The sequence below is a fragment of the Phaethon lepturus genome, unplaced genomic scaffold (genome assembly GCF_000687285.1).
Source record: "Phaethon lepturus isolate BGI_N335 unplaced genomic scaffold, ASM68728v1 scaffold32879, whole genome shotgun sequence".
Lineage (NCBI taxonomy): Eukaryota > Metazoa > Chordata > Aves > Phaethontiformes > Phaethontidae > Phaethon > Phaethon lepturus.
In genome coordinates, this window is record NW_010562285.1 from 28,083 (window position 1) to 45,853 (window position 17,771).

The 17,771-nt window shown below is 38.9% G+C and overlaps 1 protein-coding gene across 1 annotated transcript; it reads right to left on the minus strand.

The window, feature by feature from the left end:
* Positions 1-502: 502 nt before the first annotated feature.
* DAPK1 (death-associated protein kinase 1) lies at positions 503-15,657 on the minus strand (the record flags this gene model as incomplete). Its single annotated transcript, XM_010294211.1, has 8 exons — positions 503-1,978; positions 2,607-2,795; positions 4,307-4,427; positions 5,717-5,855; positions 8,035-8,232; positions 10,024-10,212; positions 12,463-12,685; positions 15,580-15,657. Coding segments are annotated over 8 exons (2,370 nt in total), but the record flags the coding sequence as incomplete, so codon positions are not given.
* Positions 15,658-17,771: the final 2,114 nt, after the last annotated feature.

A 17,771-nucleotide genomic window follows, 5' to 3' on the forward strand; every position in this document is an offset into this window, starting at 1 on the left:
TCACATTATGATTTGACTGTATTTGATTAGGTATCACACGTCTATACCCATAGTACTGGCACAAGAATGCTCTGCGTGAGTCATGACCAATGTCTTAGAAGTGCAGGAAAAATTGAAAGGCAAGCACCACTTGCAATAATAAGCATGCAGACAATTTAAGTGAAACAGAGGTAGCATGTTCTTGTAACTCCAGCAGGGTCATTCAAATCAACTGCACCCTCCCTTCTGCAAAAGGCACTCGCTTTTTCAGCTATAAACAATGTGGTTTTAAATTTAGTCGGACTGACCACAAATGGTGGATTTCTCTCCTTATAAATATAAAAAAAAAGTTAAGCAGAGGACACAATGAAAAGAAAAAATAAATGGGTATAAGAAATAGACATGTCAGGTAATATGTGCTATTCCTTTTCCCCTACCATTGAGGGGTAGAATCGAAATATTTTATAAAACAATTGCAGTACATAGTCCAAAAGTTAAGACTTCCCAGTGAAAATGGCAGTATTAAGCAGCACATTATGTATCAGGAATAATTTCAAAACACCAGAAGTACACCAGCCTTTTTAATAGATAAAGAGCAACAATTCACAGTTAGAAGTAGAAAGTTTATGCACAAAAATGTGGTGCTGGGGAAAGATAAAGATCCTTTGATGCAAAATCTCATAAATGAAAATGCACAGAAACTCTTAGTACTGTATCTTTTATGCTTTCTGCAGTTTGAAAAGATGTCCATGCAAAACACCTGCTCTTACCGTGACACTACAGAGCTAATCGAGTTATAAGAAGTGCCACTGTTGCAACTGGAAGCATAAGCCTCTTGACCATTAGCATCTAAATTTATTTTGAATACAGAAGACGCCTTCAGCAAAAAGTCTGCTGCATCTCTGCGACCTAATTCCCTCAGCTTAGACATTAGGATACCTACAGTGCTGTCAGGAGCATTACTCCACTCCTGCAGAAGGGCATGGACTGGGCTTGAGACAAAGTCGTTTTGTGTTCCATTGTTTATATTGTACTTCGCAACAAGATCAGGGAGGCCCAGGTTCATGGCCAGAAGGCACCAATCTTTGCCCATAGGATCAGGTGGATCCAAGAGTCGACTTAGTTTTCTCCTGGTAAGTAAATTCAGATCAGAAATGTGAATATCCATTCCTAGGCTTCCCTGGGAGTAGACATCAAGACACCCAAAACACAGTATACTGCTAAAGCTCTCTTTATATCCCCCCATAGTGTTAGTTAGTGATGTCTCCTTTTGACTCTGTGCACGGAAAAAGTCTCTAGGCTGGTAGACCATTACTGGTTCATGATGTTCTCTCAGCTGCTGAGGACTAAGGTAATATTTCCCAGTCAGAAGGCCGGGTAAGGTTGTGGCGATTAAGTTATCAATGGTGCTGCATACAGAATCCAGAAGTAGACAGCACTTGATCTTCTCTGTTTCCAGTCCTCTAACTTGAACCTCTATACCCTGACCATGGTTGACCAGCAGCACTAAAAGCTCAGCTCCACGATTCATAATCTTTGATCCGTTTACCCACAGACGTATATCAGCATCTCCCTCTGTGCTCTGCTGATGAATCCACCTGCAGAGATTCACCTGAACTTTATGAAAGATTCCACACGGAAATGGGGTAAGATGTTCCACAGGAACGATTCTAACACCACCATAAATCAGCACCTCATCCTCTTCATCTGTCCAAGACCTGTGGAGATTGTCAGTCTTTATAAGAGCAGGAATATCCACCATTGCTCCACTGCTAAGGTCCCTTGCACAAATATCCATGGCATCCAAAATCTGTATCAGTTCTTCCACATCGCTATCTGTCACCAGACGCTGGATGTCCTCTATAGTGTACCGACCTCTATAGTGATGGAGGGCTTTTGGGTTCTCCACTGACAGGATTTTTCCAAGGACATTTGAACAGAGCCAGCGAGGATCCAGAAGCACAACATCTTGGACAGTTTCACTCTGTATAATGTTAATCTGTTTATAAATATGAAAGTTACTATTTACATCTTGTGAAGTACGAGATTATACCCCATCTTCTCTCCTTCCTTACTGACCCAATCATTTAATCAACACTGCTGACAGGAGAAAAACAAACAGTGCATTTTAATTTCTTGCAAGCATTCAGAACAAAGAGCAGATCTTGTTCTTGATTTCCACTAGTAACGAAGCCATTAGAGCCCAACAGCTGTAAAGCCTAGTCATGCCCTACAAGCTATTTATGCAAAGGTGTTATCCTACGATTCAATTTCAAAATTATTTCTAAGAATAAATTTCTCATATGCAGTAAACACATTAGGCACTACCTCATTTGTGATGACTGCATACTTACCCTTTCTGGGTATTTTATATTCTTACAACTACAGCAATAAATTGTAATTTTTCCCATCTCAAAGACATAATATTGAATGCAACAGGAGCCACAAGACAGTAATGATAACAAAGAGCAATATTAACCAATCTCTTCTTATGACATTCTTATGATGTCTTAAGAGGGAGGAGGAAAAAAAACAACTATAGACATTTACTTAAATCCCATGAAGCAATATTTTACCAGAGAATTACCTTGCTAATAAAGATATGCAACTTAGATAAAAACACTTACTTCTCCTATGCTATGCAACTGCTGTGCAATATGCCGTAGGTCATCTTCACTTGCTAGGGGATTAAGCTGTTCCTGTACATCATACACAAACTGCTGCAAGGACATCAGCTGGTTGGGTCCATTCATTTTTCTCCAAGAAGGCAGTGTGGAGATTATTTTTTCACACAGATGAGTCATAGGTGGGCAAGTCTTACAAAAGCACAGAAAACATCTATTTGTAATTCTACTCTGCTGAGAATAATAGTACTATTGTTGTTGGTTTTTTTGTTTTAATAGAGATTACAAGGTCTAACACGTTCATGATGTATATTCATGTCTAAAGAGTTCCCCTTGTGACGGACCCTTACTCTTCCATCTAGCATTCATTTGCCATGAGATCTAACTTTTGTTAATAAAGTGAATTCCAGAAAGAACTTTTTTGCTGAAATAAATAAACATTCCAAACATCGCCACAATTAGAAAGAGAATCATGACATGGAATACAGTTTGGTTTATATAGTCCTGCCTTCTTAAATGTGCTGACCACCTGAAACAGTGACTTCAAGGTGTACCAACTGCCTTCATGAGTCTAGAAGTTAATCTTTATTTCAGAATTTGTCAACATTTAATTAAAATCTGTACCCATCAATACCTGTACAGGACCAATTTACTTCAACAGGTGAGACAGCAGAGTACCAGATAAGAAATAAAGATGGTACTTTTATCTATTGATTGTCTTGGACATCACTGATGGCTTCATCCTACACTCTCAAGCCACAGGATGCACTTGTAATGCAGCAAAGCCTTCCAGACTTCAGGCTAGTGACCACCACTACAATAAAGTTCTGTGAGAGAATAAAAGTTTATTAAATCAAGAGAGCGTTGGGAACGTAAAATAGGCTGAATTTTGCATAAGCCCAAACATTTTCCTTGACCTACAGAATGAACTCAGTAATACCTTCACTTTTAATTCATTTTTTAAAAAATACCTATCAGAAGTAGCTGCAAAGAGTCTTGTTGGTGTGTCACACAAGTAAGAGGGCCTTTGGTATGAAGAACTTTAAATCCATTTAGCACAGGCTATGTAACAACTTGAGTTGGCCACCCTCAGTATGGAAGTCTCTGTGGATTCATGGCGATGACATCAAACTATGGCTATTTTATCTTTAGTCTCATGTACATATACCTATACGCATATATATACAACTCCAAGCATGTATTTTTCAGCTAAAGAGTGCGGTAAAAAGTTATATATTCAGTTCACACATCTATTTTGGGAATTATCTTTCTAGAAGTTGAGGAAACTGTACTACTCCGGTTGGTTTTTTAAATGAAAAACTTATTTGCCTGAAATATATTGTTTCTCTGTAACACTACACCAATTAAAAAAAAAAGATAAAAAAAAATTGTCAACTCTGGAATCCAATCACCGTCAATTCAAAATATGAAACTGTAACTTTGAAATGAAATTCTCAAATAATTTCCCTTCAAGAGAGATCATCTTGGTGACCTGTACAAAACACCTGCAATTTTGAAAATACTGACTGAATCTTTGATGTCAGGAGTTTATCACCAAGTCTGTCATGCATGCTGCCAAAAAATTGAAACAGCACACATTTCCTTAAGTTTCATAATGTAAACACTAAATTAATAAGAAATTATTACACAAGATTTTCACATTTTGGCAGGCCCTACTCAGTAGACCATTAGACATTACTTACAGAAATTATCTGGCTTCTTATTTCTTGCAAGTGATTTCGGAGAAGCTTCATATCTTTAGACCCAGATGCTCCAGCATCCAAGACAAATAACTTGTCAGAAATTTGCAGATCATTTCCAAACCTAAAAGAGAAAAGGTGAGCAATTATTTACTTAGTCCCAAATCCAGTTTTATTTCTTAATCCATTTGTACTTCAGTATTACACAAGAGTTATTTTTCTTCAAGGAATGATGAAAACATTTAAGTACTGATTATGCTAAAATATTTTATAATCACAGACAGTATACCTGTTCTCAAATTTTCTTGAAAATAGACACAGATATTGAGAGAAAACTGTTGTCTTTCCTAAATAAGATGGCTGAAGATGTCTATGAAAATTACAACTGCATTACAGGACTTGTACTGACAAACCCCAACATTTTACTAGAGAAAGAATAGAAGGAATTAATTCTTTTTAAGGTCTCCGTATTTGTTGTTTTCTTTCTTCTCACTTTAAATAGTTCAATTGTCACTGTTATTGACACTAGCTCTCTTTCTCACTTCCTTTTGACTTTTCAACCACACGTACTTTCCTAGCTCTGGACTGATTTGCCTTTAAAAGGATCCCAACACCAAAGATTATACACAGGTATTTTCTGTTGGTTTATTTCAATTGATCAAGATACTGCCCTGCTACTATTGTGCTGAAATTCCTACACCTGTTTCTTGTACAGTCCAGAGAAGTGTCTATGCTCACAGGTATGGATAGTTCCTTGTACCACGTGTTACTTATGTGCCAACTGTGAATATAAGCTATTGTTACTTTATACAGTAGCATGTTCATGAAAAATTCCCTACTTCCATGTACAATTAGCATGCTCTCCAAACATTTTCTGAGGAAGGCTAGAAGTTTCCCTAACTTTTAGATATCTCTTGGATGACCTTGTCCATTGTGGACTCCACAATGTCCACCTCTTCACAAACCAGGCCTGGTTTAAGCTTTTTCCTACCCACCCTACATCAATTCAGAGCAAAGGATGGTTCTCCTGTAAGGCTTCCTCTTTTGTACCCAGAGGTTGCAGCTGAGAGCTGCCCACTTTTCTGAAACTGGTACAAAACCTGAGTACCAAGATGTCAGACAGATGGCTGATACGGGCCTTTGGATGTATCCCAGTGTTTGCAGGGTGAGACTTCCTGAGCCTCAACTCATTTTTTGCACCACTTGGCTCACTTTAACTCACTTAAAGCAGCTCGCTCACTGTAATACTGGTAAATGTTTCTATTCTTGCACAATGTAAACTCCCTGGACATACTCAAAATATCATCAAGCCTAAGCCACGTAAAAACTTTTTACATATTTCTATGTATTTTAGTATTTTTTCTTTCCAATTGACATATTTAAATGCTACATATAAATACACTCTCCACTCACCTGTTTCTGATTTCTTTCAACAATGACATATCCTTGTCATACCAAAACTCTCCCCCAACAGGCCGAGGAAGATTCACTATGTCAGCATGTGTGGCAACCAAAACAACACGGAGGGGACTTTTCAGCTTTCCACCAAATGCTAGAAGAGAAACAAGAGCACTCCCTCGCTATGAGCCTATAGAGATGGCTGTCTTACTGAGCCAGGAAAGTAGCAATACATTTTATATTCATACCAATCACTTTTGCAGTGGATTTACCAACCCTAAGCATAGCCAAACTGGCACTTTGGCTGTTATTTGCCTTTAGCATTATGTATATAGTGTCCAACTTGAATAGCTAGACTGATTGAATAACATCAGATACATTGATACTAGATTACTTTATTGTTTTAACAGGGACATTAATCAATAACACTAAAGATATATCTATTAACTATAAACTATGGCAGTGTGAAGAAAAATAATTAAAAATAACAGCTTCTTGAAAGGGTTTCTCATAATCTTTGGATAGTTGCTAATACTACAGGTGCAGAGTACAGGGTTATAAGTAGAACACAAAACGTCTACAACATTCATACATTGGTATGAATGCTATTTTGCAGTACTTACACAAACAATGAACTCTCACTTAGGTGAGAGTTAAGTAGGAAAGCCTGGCAGAAACCACAAAAAAGAATGAGAAAGAAAGAAAGATACAAATGGCATGAATGAGATGACAGTATGGAACACACAGTTTTCAATCTCTTCTCAAACTGATCTTCCAGAAAAGAGAAGACATCATTAGACTATTTTTAAAAAAGACAATACATCCGATCCTGCTGTTTTTGTCTGACAAAACTTCATATGGGAGAAATAAGCTTACATCACTCTTCAGTTTTCATCAACTAAGCGCTACAGAATCTTGATACATTCATAAAAAGCCACATCTTCCCAAATCTCTGCATAGCACTTCAAGGTAAATTTTTCACAATGGTAGATTTTTTTTTGGCAGCTAAAGGACTTGGACAAAATAACTGGAAAGTTAATTCCAAAAGTTTCAGTTTTCTGCTAACATCAGTTACTACATATTACTTGAGATATTTGTAATAGCACAAAAATGCATGGGCACCCAAATTGAGCTGACCAGTATAAACACTGATTTAAGCAAAGTATTTAAATAATGCTGATAATTAGATCAGCAAGAAGAAACAATTAACTCAGATTCTAACTCAGTCAAACCAAGAAGTAAGTTTCCTTGCTTCACTGAGGAGCCGTGAAAAGCTTTCAGCAATTGCAACTTAACTGTATCTTCAGCTTTGATACTTTTCTGCAAATTTCTGAGCCTTTACTTCCAGAATTAATTTCATGTTGGTTAGATCCAAACATTTATATTGTTAACCTTGTAATTTAACCTAAAATGGAAAATCAAGGACATGCAGATGCCTGAACTGAAAACTGAAGGTCTGCCTTAGCTCATCATTATCACTATCTGGCTGAGATAATGCATACAGAATGGAGTAGAAGACAAAGAGAGAGGGGAAATACTCTTTGCACTATGTAAGTATTTGATATGCTTGTCTGGCAAGTCCCTAGCACTGTTATACATGTCCATGAGCGTTGAGTTAGAACCACTGGCTGGAATAATATTTTGGCTATTTATTTAAACTGATTTGTTTGTCTGCCAAGTAACTTTCAGTTTGTTAGAAAGCTTGAATATAAAACAAGTAAATCTTACTTAAAACCTGTGCAAAGTCTGAGAATATGTGAAGAGAAATTTACTAGAAATACTCTTTTCTGTACACCTTTGATGCACCAAAGTTTAACATCTTTGAATTCCAAATATAACTCTAGTTAAACATGTTAAAGCAGCCTGTACTGACAGGTAATGCCACTCCACAATGTTGTTCTGTCCTGTTCTCACTGACAAGACTAAGTTATGCTGGAAAGACCGTTAATTTAGGTTAGATGTAAGTAGAATTTAAGCAATGTGTCTAAAACTAGTTTTAAATGCATCTAACCCTCTGAAACACTTTTCCATGCAGCTTATCTGACATAAAACTTCATCTGCCATTTACGGATGTAAAGCCCAGTGCCACAAGAGGCTGCACGATACCCTTAAGACCCTTTTTAGCTGGACTAAGTGGTGTGTACAACTCTTCAGGCTTGTTCCACAGATAAAATTCCCTTTCTCTAAGAAACCTCGTGTAAAGTTCGTTTGAATACATGGGGATGAAGACACGTAACAGCACTTAACACAGAGGATGTACAAAGTTGCAGAGAAACACAAGAAGCTTGATCTTATAGTTCCCTAATATTTCATTAACAGGCAGAAAAGCATACCTATTGGCTCCTCAACTGGGACTAAGGATTTCAGGAAACTGAGCCAAAAGGTCACTTGGTTTAACTGGATTTCATAAGGCTCCTCAAGACTAAAAAGCACTATGTGAATTGCAGTGGGATCATTTGCAGAAAAATAATCGTAACAGCAGAAATACACAGGATTCCCAGAGAATTCCCAGATGCTGAAATCACCAACTCCTGAAAAACAAAGAGATGAGGAGATCACTTAGTAAGCATGAAGCATCTTCCTGCCATGGAAAGACAAACAAGAGAGTTGATCTGATTTAAACTTTCACAAAGATAAACGGTATGCATGTGAGAAAACAAGACTGCAAATGCCATCATGAACGAAGGAAACTGATTTCTGTCAGTCTCAGAGGCTGAGAAGTTGGGTTCTCAAAATCTGTTCCTCTCTCGCATTCACTTCTCTAGGACATTCAGCTGGATGCCACATGAAAGCACCTGTGTGTTAAACGCATGCAGCCTTACTCATTAAATTGGCCTTTGCCTTGCACAACAGCAATGGCTCTTTTAATTCCCTTGAAAAACATGAGTAACAGCGCCCATTCTTCTCCTACTCACCCCAAAAGCCTTAACATTTTCGTTAATTTTTCTTTTTAACATGACACTGCTGGTATTAAAAACAGCTGAGGGACATTCTCAAGCCACTTTTCTTTACAGAATTGTACTATTCACATCACAGTTAAGTCAGGACTGAAGAATCACCATGTTAAGGATCCCAACAGCACTGTGCTTTTTGCCATCTCCTTCAGCTTCAGGTGAGAAAAGCATTACTGTGTTGCATTGTATGGCACTTTCCAGGCTCACCATCGGATTAGTGTGAAGCCTGACGTACTTGTACTACCTCTATTTAAATAAAGGCTGATTAAGATGCACCTCAAACTTCTAGAAGCAGCCAGAAACCTCAAATCTGCTGTTACGAGTACTGCTGTTCAGAGTTCACCCATGTGCACACTTTCCTTCTATATCAAGACAGCACACAAAGAAAAGAAACCCCTTCTAACAGTCTGTTGCACAACTCTACTTCACTGCAGCAATTGACTTGGTTTCAACTTACACTGAAAGAGGAAATGAGCCAGGACAAAGACCAAGCCTTAGCTACATGCCAAACTCTTCAGCATCTAGGGAAAATGTTGTGTCACTCCATGTGTAGTGTGCATATACTGCATTCATAAATAGGTTTCTCTCTCCAAAATAAAATCTTGACTAATCCTAACTCGGCCTCAAAATTGCAGCTGCTAATGCACACAAAACATTTTCTTTATTAAGAAGAGATCCTGCTGGGAGAGATCTTACCACCTATATAACTACCAGTATGGTTGGTGGTGTATATGCACCGTTTGTTTGGTCTTCGCAGTCAAAAGCCATATATGTACTTACGACAACTTCTCTGACTGCCCTCTCTTACTGCTAACTGGTTTCATCTGCAGAGCACTTAGCTTCCTTTCAAAAAAAGAAATCAGAAGCTCCACTCACCATGTTTGCTGAGCTCCAGTGCTCACCAAACATGCTCCAGCCCTGTCATAAGGCAAGAATGGTAGGTCCTTCATACAGCTGGGAACTACTTACCTGGTGAGGAAACTTGGGTCTAGAGGACCAGATTAAACCTGATAAAATACCCAAACAACACACAGTATAGGTGAAGGCGCCTTCACACTAGCAGCTGGTCTGCCAACCCACTCCTATTATACCAAATCCCTCTTTCCTCCTGTCCCACTCATTCATCTCAAAAACATTTCTGTGTATAAGGATCTGACACAAGTGATTACTATGTGTATTACAGGTAGAGAAATTAATGCAGATTCACTTTCTGCTTAAACAAACCAAACCCCACCAATTTTGGATTCTCAATCACAGTCACTACCACAACAAGTCAGATTTTAATTTAAAAAAAAAAAACAAAAACCAAGCAACATGGCATTAACTGTCCCACAGCATTAAGGCATGCCAGCCCAGGGCTCTGCTTACCATGCAAGCAGGCATTTTGAATGTCAATGGCCTTGGTGGACTGGTCATCAGCAGAGAAATGAGAGTGATGAGCAGGTGAAACGAAAGCTTCTAATACCCCTTTGGTCAGGCCCGGCTCAAACATCATACTACGGCTTCTCACGCTGACATTCTCACAACCAGGATAAAGATTTGTAATGCTTACTGAAACTGGGTCAGGGAAAGGAAAATGAGATTACAAACCATGTGAAAATCACAACCAGTTAACTTTGAAATAAGTATGCAAGGCATAAAAGCTGATTAAAAAAACCTTACTGCTCTTCAAAGAAAGGAGATGACTACCAAGCTATGAGCGTACACAACTACATCCTTATTCTGAATGATGAAAAGGGCAATCTTAGAATGATCCCCTCTAACACTTACTGCCCTTTAGCAGATAGATCGCTAGGTGGGAAGCATAGAAAAAAAAATGAATTGTTTCAGAACTAGAGGTTTCAACAGTTAAAGTTCTTCTATGTGGCAGATACACTGCTTTTTTAGCTAAGGGCTGCAGGTTCATAGCATGGGCTGGTTTTATTGTCATGGAAATGCTACATATTCATATAGTTGGTTCCTGTAAGTAAGGATAAAAATATCACTGTGTAACAACTGTTTCCTGGGGAGGTAGGGGAGAAAAGCAGGCCCTTAACCAAAATTATTTTACTAGTAAGTAATTTGTTTAGCTCATACTCAATTCAAATTCCGAGGAGTAAATGACAAACAAAAGGGCTTTTTAACTGACTTGCACCATCTAGTGGACAAAGTAAGGATTTCGTTCCTCCACTAAACGCTGAACTCTAATATTTGGGTTATAATATAGAAATAAACTACCTGGCAGCTGTATAACTATAATTTCATTTAAATATTTAGGCTCTTGTAAATAAATACATGGTGAATTCACACACTTATTTTTACAGAATTTAAACAAACCTAAGCACATGATCGAGTATAGACCAAACTCTGCTGGTTTAAATGTTTATCTGATTATGCCACTCAACCCATATCATCACTTATATGTTAGATAAGAATTTTAATCCAAAAAGAAGATACTGAAACAAGCAAAAACCAAAAATCCAAACATTAAAACAACACCATAGTAGCTTTGTTTACATAGAAATGCACAACTTACAAGCATGCACAGCACTACACAACTTCCGAGCTTTATATCTAGGTAAGCTATTTTTAAGTGGATGCTTCAAATTCAGCATTATTTCTATAATGATTTGCCAATGTGACTGGCAGTCTTGCCTCATTTTATGATGGTGTGAACGCATAACACCTATCCTCTGGTTCTGGTACCAACCAATTTAAAAAAACCCAAACCTCTCTTCAGTCAAAACCTTCCTGCACTGCCTCCAGGAACTGATATTGCTTGAGTGACTTACCTCCCCTTGTATGACACAGTAAATTAAGAGAAATAAGTCAAGAACTTCTGATTAATTCTTTTAATCAATTTCTTTATTCTGTCACAGATGTGGACACCTGGTGTTAAGTGAACAGTAAATGCTGTAATAATCTCTTGTGCCAGGTATCTGGTCTTGTTAAGCCACTCTGTGAGTACCTTACAGTTTCCTCATGCGACTAGAGATAAGCACCACTGGCACTGTTCTAACATTACTTAAAAATAATGAATGAAACCTAAATCTGCAAATATTATCTTGGAAGAACACAACCTGCAGTGACCTTTTGCTGCAACTGTGGGTTCTTCCAAAGCTTGGCACATGTTGAAGTGCAAACCTAGCTTTTTCCTTGACACCCTGCAGCTCTTCTTACTTCACACAGGCCAACTTGTGCTACATGGGCAAAGTTTCCCTATTATTTGCACACATGTACTTCAGTTTAAAAAAACCTCCATTTTTACCTTGTTTGGAAGCAATTTTAGACACCTCTAACTGGGCTAATCCACTCCTGTACCTTACGGAAAAGCAATCCATGGCATCAGAAGCAGTTCTGAATCCTCTGTTATTACTTAAAGATCACATAAAGATGCAGCAACTGTTTCAATTTTGCACAGAGTTCATTTAAGCTACTCAAACAATAAGGCTGACAAAATATAATCCCCAAAACCACGATGGTGGACTCTGGTCATGACACTGGTGTTCATAGCCTAGGACTTTTTGAGAAAAATAAACACTAGTCTTCACAAGTCCTGTCTCCACTCTACAAGTTCACTTATGCAGCATGTGAGTAAACAAAACCTTAACTACGCCTACACCTTCCACATCTGCTGCTCCTCTTCACTCTTACTTTAGGTATGAGCCTGTGCACGGAGAAGTCAATACCATCTCCATCTTGCTTTGCTTTCTTAAACACTTAGCCTGTACTGTCTTTTGCCATGCAGCTAGCAGTTCTTCCTTAGGAGCTACGCAAACTAAGAGGAAAATGTTTTCTAGTTCAAACATTACAGCTTTGAAGCCATACCTGAAGGTTTGGAAGACAAAGGAGATGGGGGGAATCTGTTTGAGTTTGTGGAGGAGAGCCTAGGCCTACGTCTTCGGAAAAAGCTTCGTATCAGGCCACACTTGAGAGACTCCACAAGGGTTGTTTTCCCAGCACCAGAGTGTCCAAACAGCTTCAGTTTGATTCGGGGCTGAGGATTCTGTGTGTGCCGCAGCTGCTGGATAAAAAGGCCCCGGTGCGTATCCTAAAATTCAACATAAAGAAGGAATCAGAATGTGTGTCAGAGAACTTCTGCCTCCCAACAAACTCAAAACACTGGGTTTAGATAAAGCTTTCTTCCCAGGCTGGTGTTCATCTGGATCAGTTTCTCCATCTGCTTTATCATGCAAGTGATCAGTTACTGGCAGAAGGGCAGGGACAGGTAAACAAGGCACAGCTGAGTGCTTGTTCTCAAGAGCCAACTTGAGTCTTTGTGAAAATCACACATGACTTCAGGCTCAACATCAGTGAATGAGATCGTTTTGACCTCTGATGGAGAGGCTAAAGGGGAAAAAGCTAGCTTCTTTAAGTTCCCATTCTCCTGACCTATGAGTCTCAGTGGTCAGACATTGGCACAGGCTGCCCAGGGCGGTGGTGGAGTCACCATCACTGGAAGTGTTCAAAAAATGTGTAGATGTGGCACTTCAGGATACAGTTTAGTGGACTTGGTGGTGTTGGGTTGATGGTTGGACTTGATGATCTTAAAGGTCTTTTCCAACCTTAATGATTCTGTGATTCTCTGTGATTCAGTAGCCTAACCAATATCCATAATCTTACACAATATACATGCAGCATTGAAGAATTTTCCAGTGACAGCTACCACCTGAGCAATCTGAAAACTTGATGTGCATTTCCCCTCTTCTTTACATCAACTTTTTCTGTGCTAGTTGTATTTGGGAGAGTTCTCTTCTGCCTTCTCCCCCCACCCAGTTCTCTGTTTATTTCCACTTCAATTCTTTGCAAGGTAAATACTGCTATTCCCAGACCACTCTCAACTCTCCTTTCCCACTTACTCTTCTTTATCTTAAAAGACCTCTCACATACTATTCACCTTCCTCCAGACTGGTTTCCCTCTTTACTCACAGGCCTCAATAGATCTGCCTTCTTACTTAATACTCCTCTTGCAGTTTGCCCTTTGTGTGCATTCACGGTCTCTTCCACAGCTGCCATCTCATCCTCCTACACAGGCCTTCCTCAAACCCAATCACATCTCCTACAGAGGAGCTTTCCACTTTGAGCTCCCCCCACTACCTCTCTGTATCTTGTCTTGTAGTATCTGAAGGATACTCCCTCAGTTCCTGCCAAAGACAGTATTGGGAATGAAAAAATCAAACCCGTCTTTTCTCCTTGCCCAGCAAGAGGCGATCAGACATGGATGCTCCATTTCTCACAGAAGCTGAGCTTGAAAAATCAATTCAACAAGGGGATGCTGCAGGACAGCAAACTACCAACTATCTCTTGCCACAGAAAGACCTGTTTTAAAGAAACAAGGAGACAGAAAGGTGGAAGAGCAAAGGAACTAGGTTCATCCTCCCTTCCTTCATCCCCCCATTTGGAGCTGAGAGAGAGGCTCTGTTCTTCTGCATTTGTAGAGTTTAATATGCAGGATGAGTCATTAAACGAGCACCTACAGCCCCTCTCCAAATTATAAGCATGCAGCAATTAAGCTGAGAAATTTGACAGAAATAATAGCACATATAATTTAGTTCCTTCCTTGCTAACAGGCATTTATTAAGTAAGTTAGTCACAATGCAAATACTGCACCCCCTCATGGTTAATACTAAATCCTCTGCAAAACCTACTATGACAGTAGGTTCTTCATGTGTGTGCTATTAGGGACAAAACCCTCCAAAGGCACTGAAAATAAGTGTCAGGTATGCTCTCTGCTAGATGATGTTTACCATTTTGTGTAGTAGTAGAATATTTTCAGTGTTTTGATGTAGTTTATTAATTTCCATGGATCAAATTCTCTATTGCAAAGTATACTCCAATGAAGTATATAACTATCATACATTTTCCCCATATATATAGGCAGGCCTTTAATAATTAAGTATACTCTGCTATCAAGAAGAGAGTTACAGCTACTAACATCTCTTTCAGAAGAGATTTATCTGATCCTCTCCCTGTTGTTCTAGGTCAACTCATATTAGTTCTGTATTTACATCATGACTAAAGCACAAATTTATCCATCTGCATGCAGAAACAGGCAAGGGTTCCATGTGGGGATACAACTATGCAAAACAGATCCTGTTATGACAAATCCTATCATTGCAAAGGAAGCCTGAACTGTGGCACTTTCTGACATCTTCACCGATGTAGTTTACCATCCTAGCAAGTATAGGTTTACTGGTGGGACTGAAGGACATGATTTTACTTCCACCTTGGCAATACCTGGTACACACCATGTTCTATTGCTACTCTGAAATAGTCGTTCATTTCAGTTTTCCACAGCATAATTAAAACAGTACTCTTTCAACTGGTCTGGCTGTTGCCTGGAATCTCCAGGCGAGTGGCCTCTGAACCTTCATGGCATGAGTGATGCTGCCTATCCAGAATAATCAATGCGTATCAGACATGTCAGACTTGCTGCCTTACAACAAGTCCAGATCACCTTTGCATTCTAGCTGTCAGGGGATTTGGAGATACTGAAATCGCAGAATTAAAAAAAGACATTGAGAACTCAGGCAACTATTCCACATGGTATTAGAGTTTCCAGAAGGTGCACAAACGCCTCATACTTCATAACTGTAATCTAACCAGTGATGGGGAAATACATCCTCTTATGGGATTTTCCAGTTTCTTCTAAACTCCTTAGATGCTTTGCTAGGCATTGTCAGAGACAGGATAAAATAGATCAGTGCTGCAGACTTGCTTAGCCATCTTTGTTAATGCATACATACTAGCTTGAACTGAGGGCATAATTTCAAATTAAAAATGAAGAGGGGAAAAAACCCCTCACTATTCCAGGAATTATTTTTGCAACAGCTTTTTAGAATGGCTTTGATGAATATCTTATTGTACTACTTCCCATTCCCAAACTTTTCTTGGTTTTCTTAAAAACATGAAAGATATCACAGTTAAAATTAATGCATTCCCAACCTTTTTAAGTCTTGCAAGCAGACTGGCTACATGCTCGTGCTGCTCTGCTCTGGCAAGATCTTCTGCTGTTTTCCCATCCTGTTAAAACACAAATTGTTAGCAGCAGTTCCTTCCTTTTGCCCACAATAAAAAAAAAAAAAAGTGTGACATAGCGCAGCTGCTCAAGGCAGTAACAGAATTTGTGTCAGATGCAAATGAGATAGCGAGAAGGAAAAAAGCCACCAACAACCAGTAACAATTACCCCCCACCAGAACCTCTGTTTTTTAAAATTGTCTCCAAAAAAATGCTACAATGCAGAACAATAGCATTTCTTTTATAAATTGGCATCTGGATGCCACTGAAACAAGATACTTTGAATTCAGAGCCTGAGAGCGATGCCAATATTCCCTGTCTGAATCCCTCGTCTCACCAATTAGAAGATGATAGCAATTTCCAGGTATTACACACTGAACAGATCTAAAAGTTTAAACAGTTCACAAAGAGGAGACACGTCAGCATATTCACTCACATGCATAGCAGGTGAATTTTGTTTGCTAATAGATAAAGAAGGACAGTGGCATTATCAGTCACTGGAGGTTCCCAGAAAGCAAGAACATGGTAAGGGATGTAGTTTAAATTGCATCAGCAAATTTAAAAGGAGAAGCAAAGCTGCCTTCAGCATTCTGATCTTGCCGTTTAATTACCCATGTTTCACAGGTCAGCAGTTTAATATTAAACAGACTGAAAGAAAAATTGCTCACTACTTTCACTCTCACAGCTACATTAATGCTATTGTGTTTTTTTAAATTTTGGTAACAGGTAACTAATTTATGAGCACTTCGCTTTTTTCACTCTCTCAGGCAAGAGCTTTCAATTATTAAGAAGTAATACTGGAAAAATAAAATCTCTTTATTGGGTTTCTATCTTTGATTTTGCTAGTTTTTCATGTGAAAAAAGTTTCAGTAAAAGTTATTATATACTCTAGAACTTCAGATAATTCAGACAGAACAGGAAGAGAACATTATCAAGAAATTGCCAAAATTGTGGTTTACTAAATTTGAACCAATACCTTACCCTTAAATTCTTTCCATAGCTGACATGTAACTGCAACTTTATAGTAAAGAAACATCTGAATGTATTTTTTAAATTAATTTTCCTTATAAAAGATGTATCAAAGGGGAAGAATCTCTTTGTCTGTGCTGACCCTACCCTCCAAATCCCAGTTAATCCCAACTGTGGGCTGTATGAGATAAGAGTGGTCTAGGGGCTGGGCAGCTAGTCTGTCATCAGGAGAACTGCTTCAATACTTCTCGTGCTTCCCGAGTTTCCAGTTTTGGGCACACTCAGGGGAATCCAAAGCCTTCAAATAAAGGGGAAACCTTGATCCCTTTCCTGAAAATTCTTGTGGTAACTGGAGGTGGCCTTCACCAACCTAAAGTGTGAATTTTATCCTAATCAATTTTTCTAATCAAGCTTTCTTGAAAAGTACAGGGTATCTATACACTGGAACAGCAATTTATAAGCAAAGCCAGCATCTGAAAAGGGCTTGGTTACAGTATTGACGAAAGCATATTTCACACCTGATTGGTAATATTTCATCGCAACTGCTGACTGGCTCCTTTGTTTCAAATCAGACAGCTATGCCTGCAAGAGCTGGTCCTGAATTTAACTGGCCATCTGCAAGCATCCTTCAAAATTTTTAAGCAATCTGACAATTTTAAACTTGGGACAATTTTAGAAACTTCCGTGAGGAGAGGCCAAGAACGTGGTGGCAGCTAGCATTTAAGCACAAAGAATTTTTGGGGGGATATTCAAACACTGGAAATGATCGTATACTCCAGGAGCATAAGGTTTTCTAAGGTCACTTAAGAACATTTATGCAATCCAATTCAAAATCAAACTAGTCCTAAAATGGGCTTTAGCCCAGGTGGGAGCCAGGGAAATCATACGGCAGGCCAGTCATTTAACAGTGCTGATGAAGTTAACTCCTCAGAAATGGCATTCTGAGAGAAGAAAAAGGTAATTAATTCTACTGCACTGGCTTGGAAAAAGCTGTTAATAAAGAATAGTTTAACGTCCAGCTAAAACTAATGCAAAACTGAAATGCTATTAAAATCACCACATGCACTTCCTCCCTTCTTCTCCTCCTTTTCCCTTCCTCCATGGTGAATGGTGTTAAAACCGGCTGGCAGCCAGTCACAAGCGGTGTTCC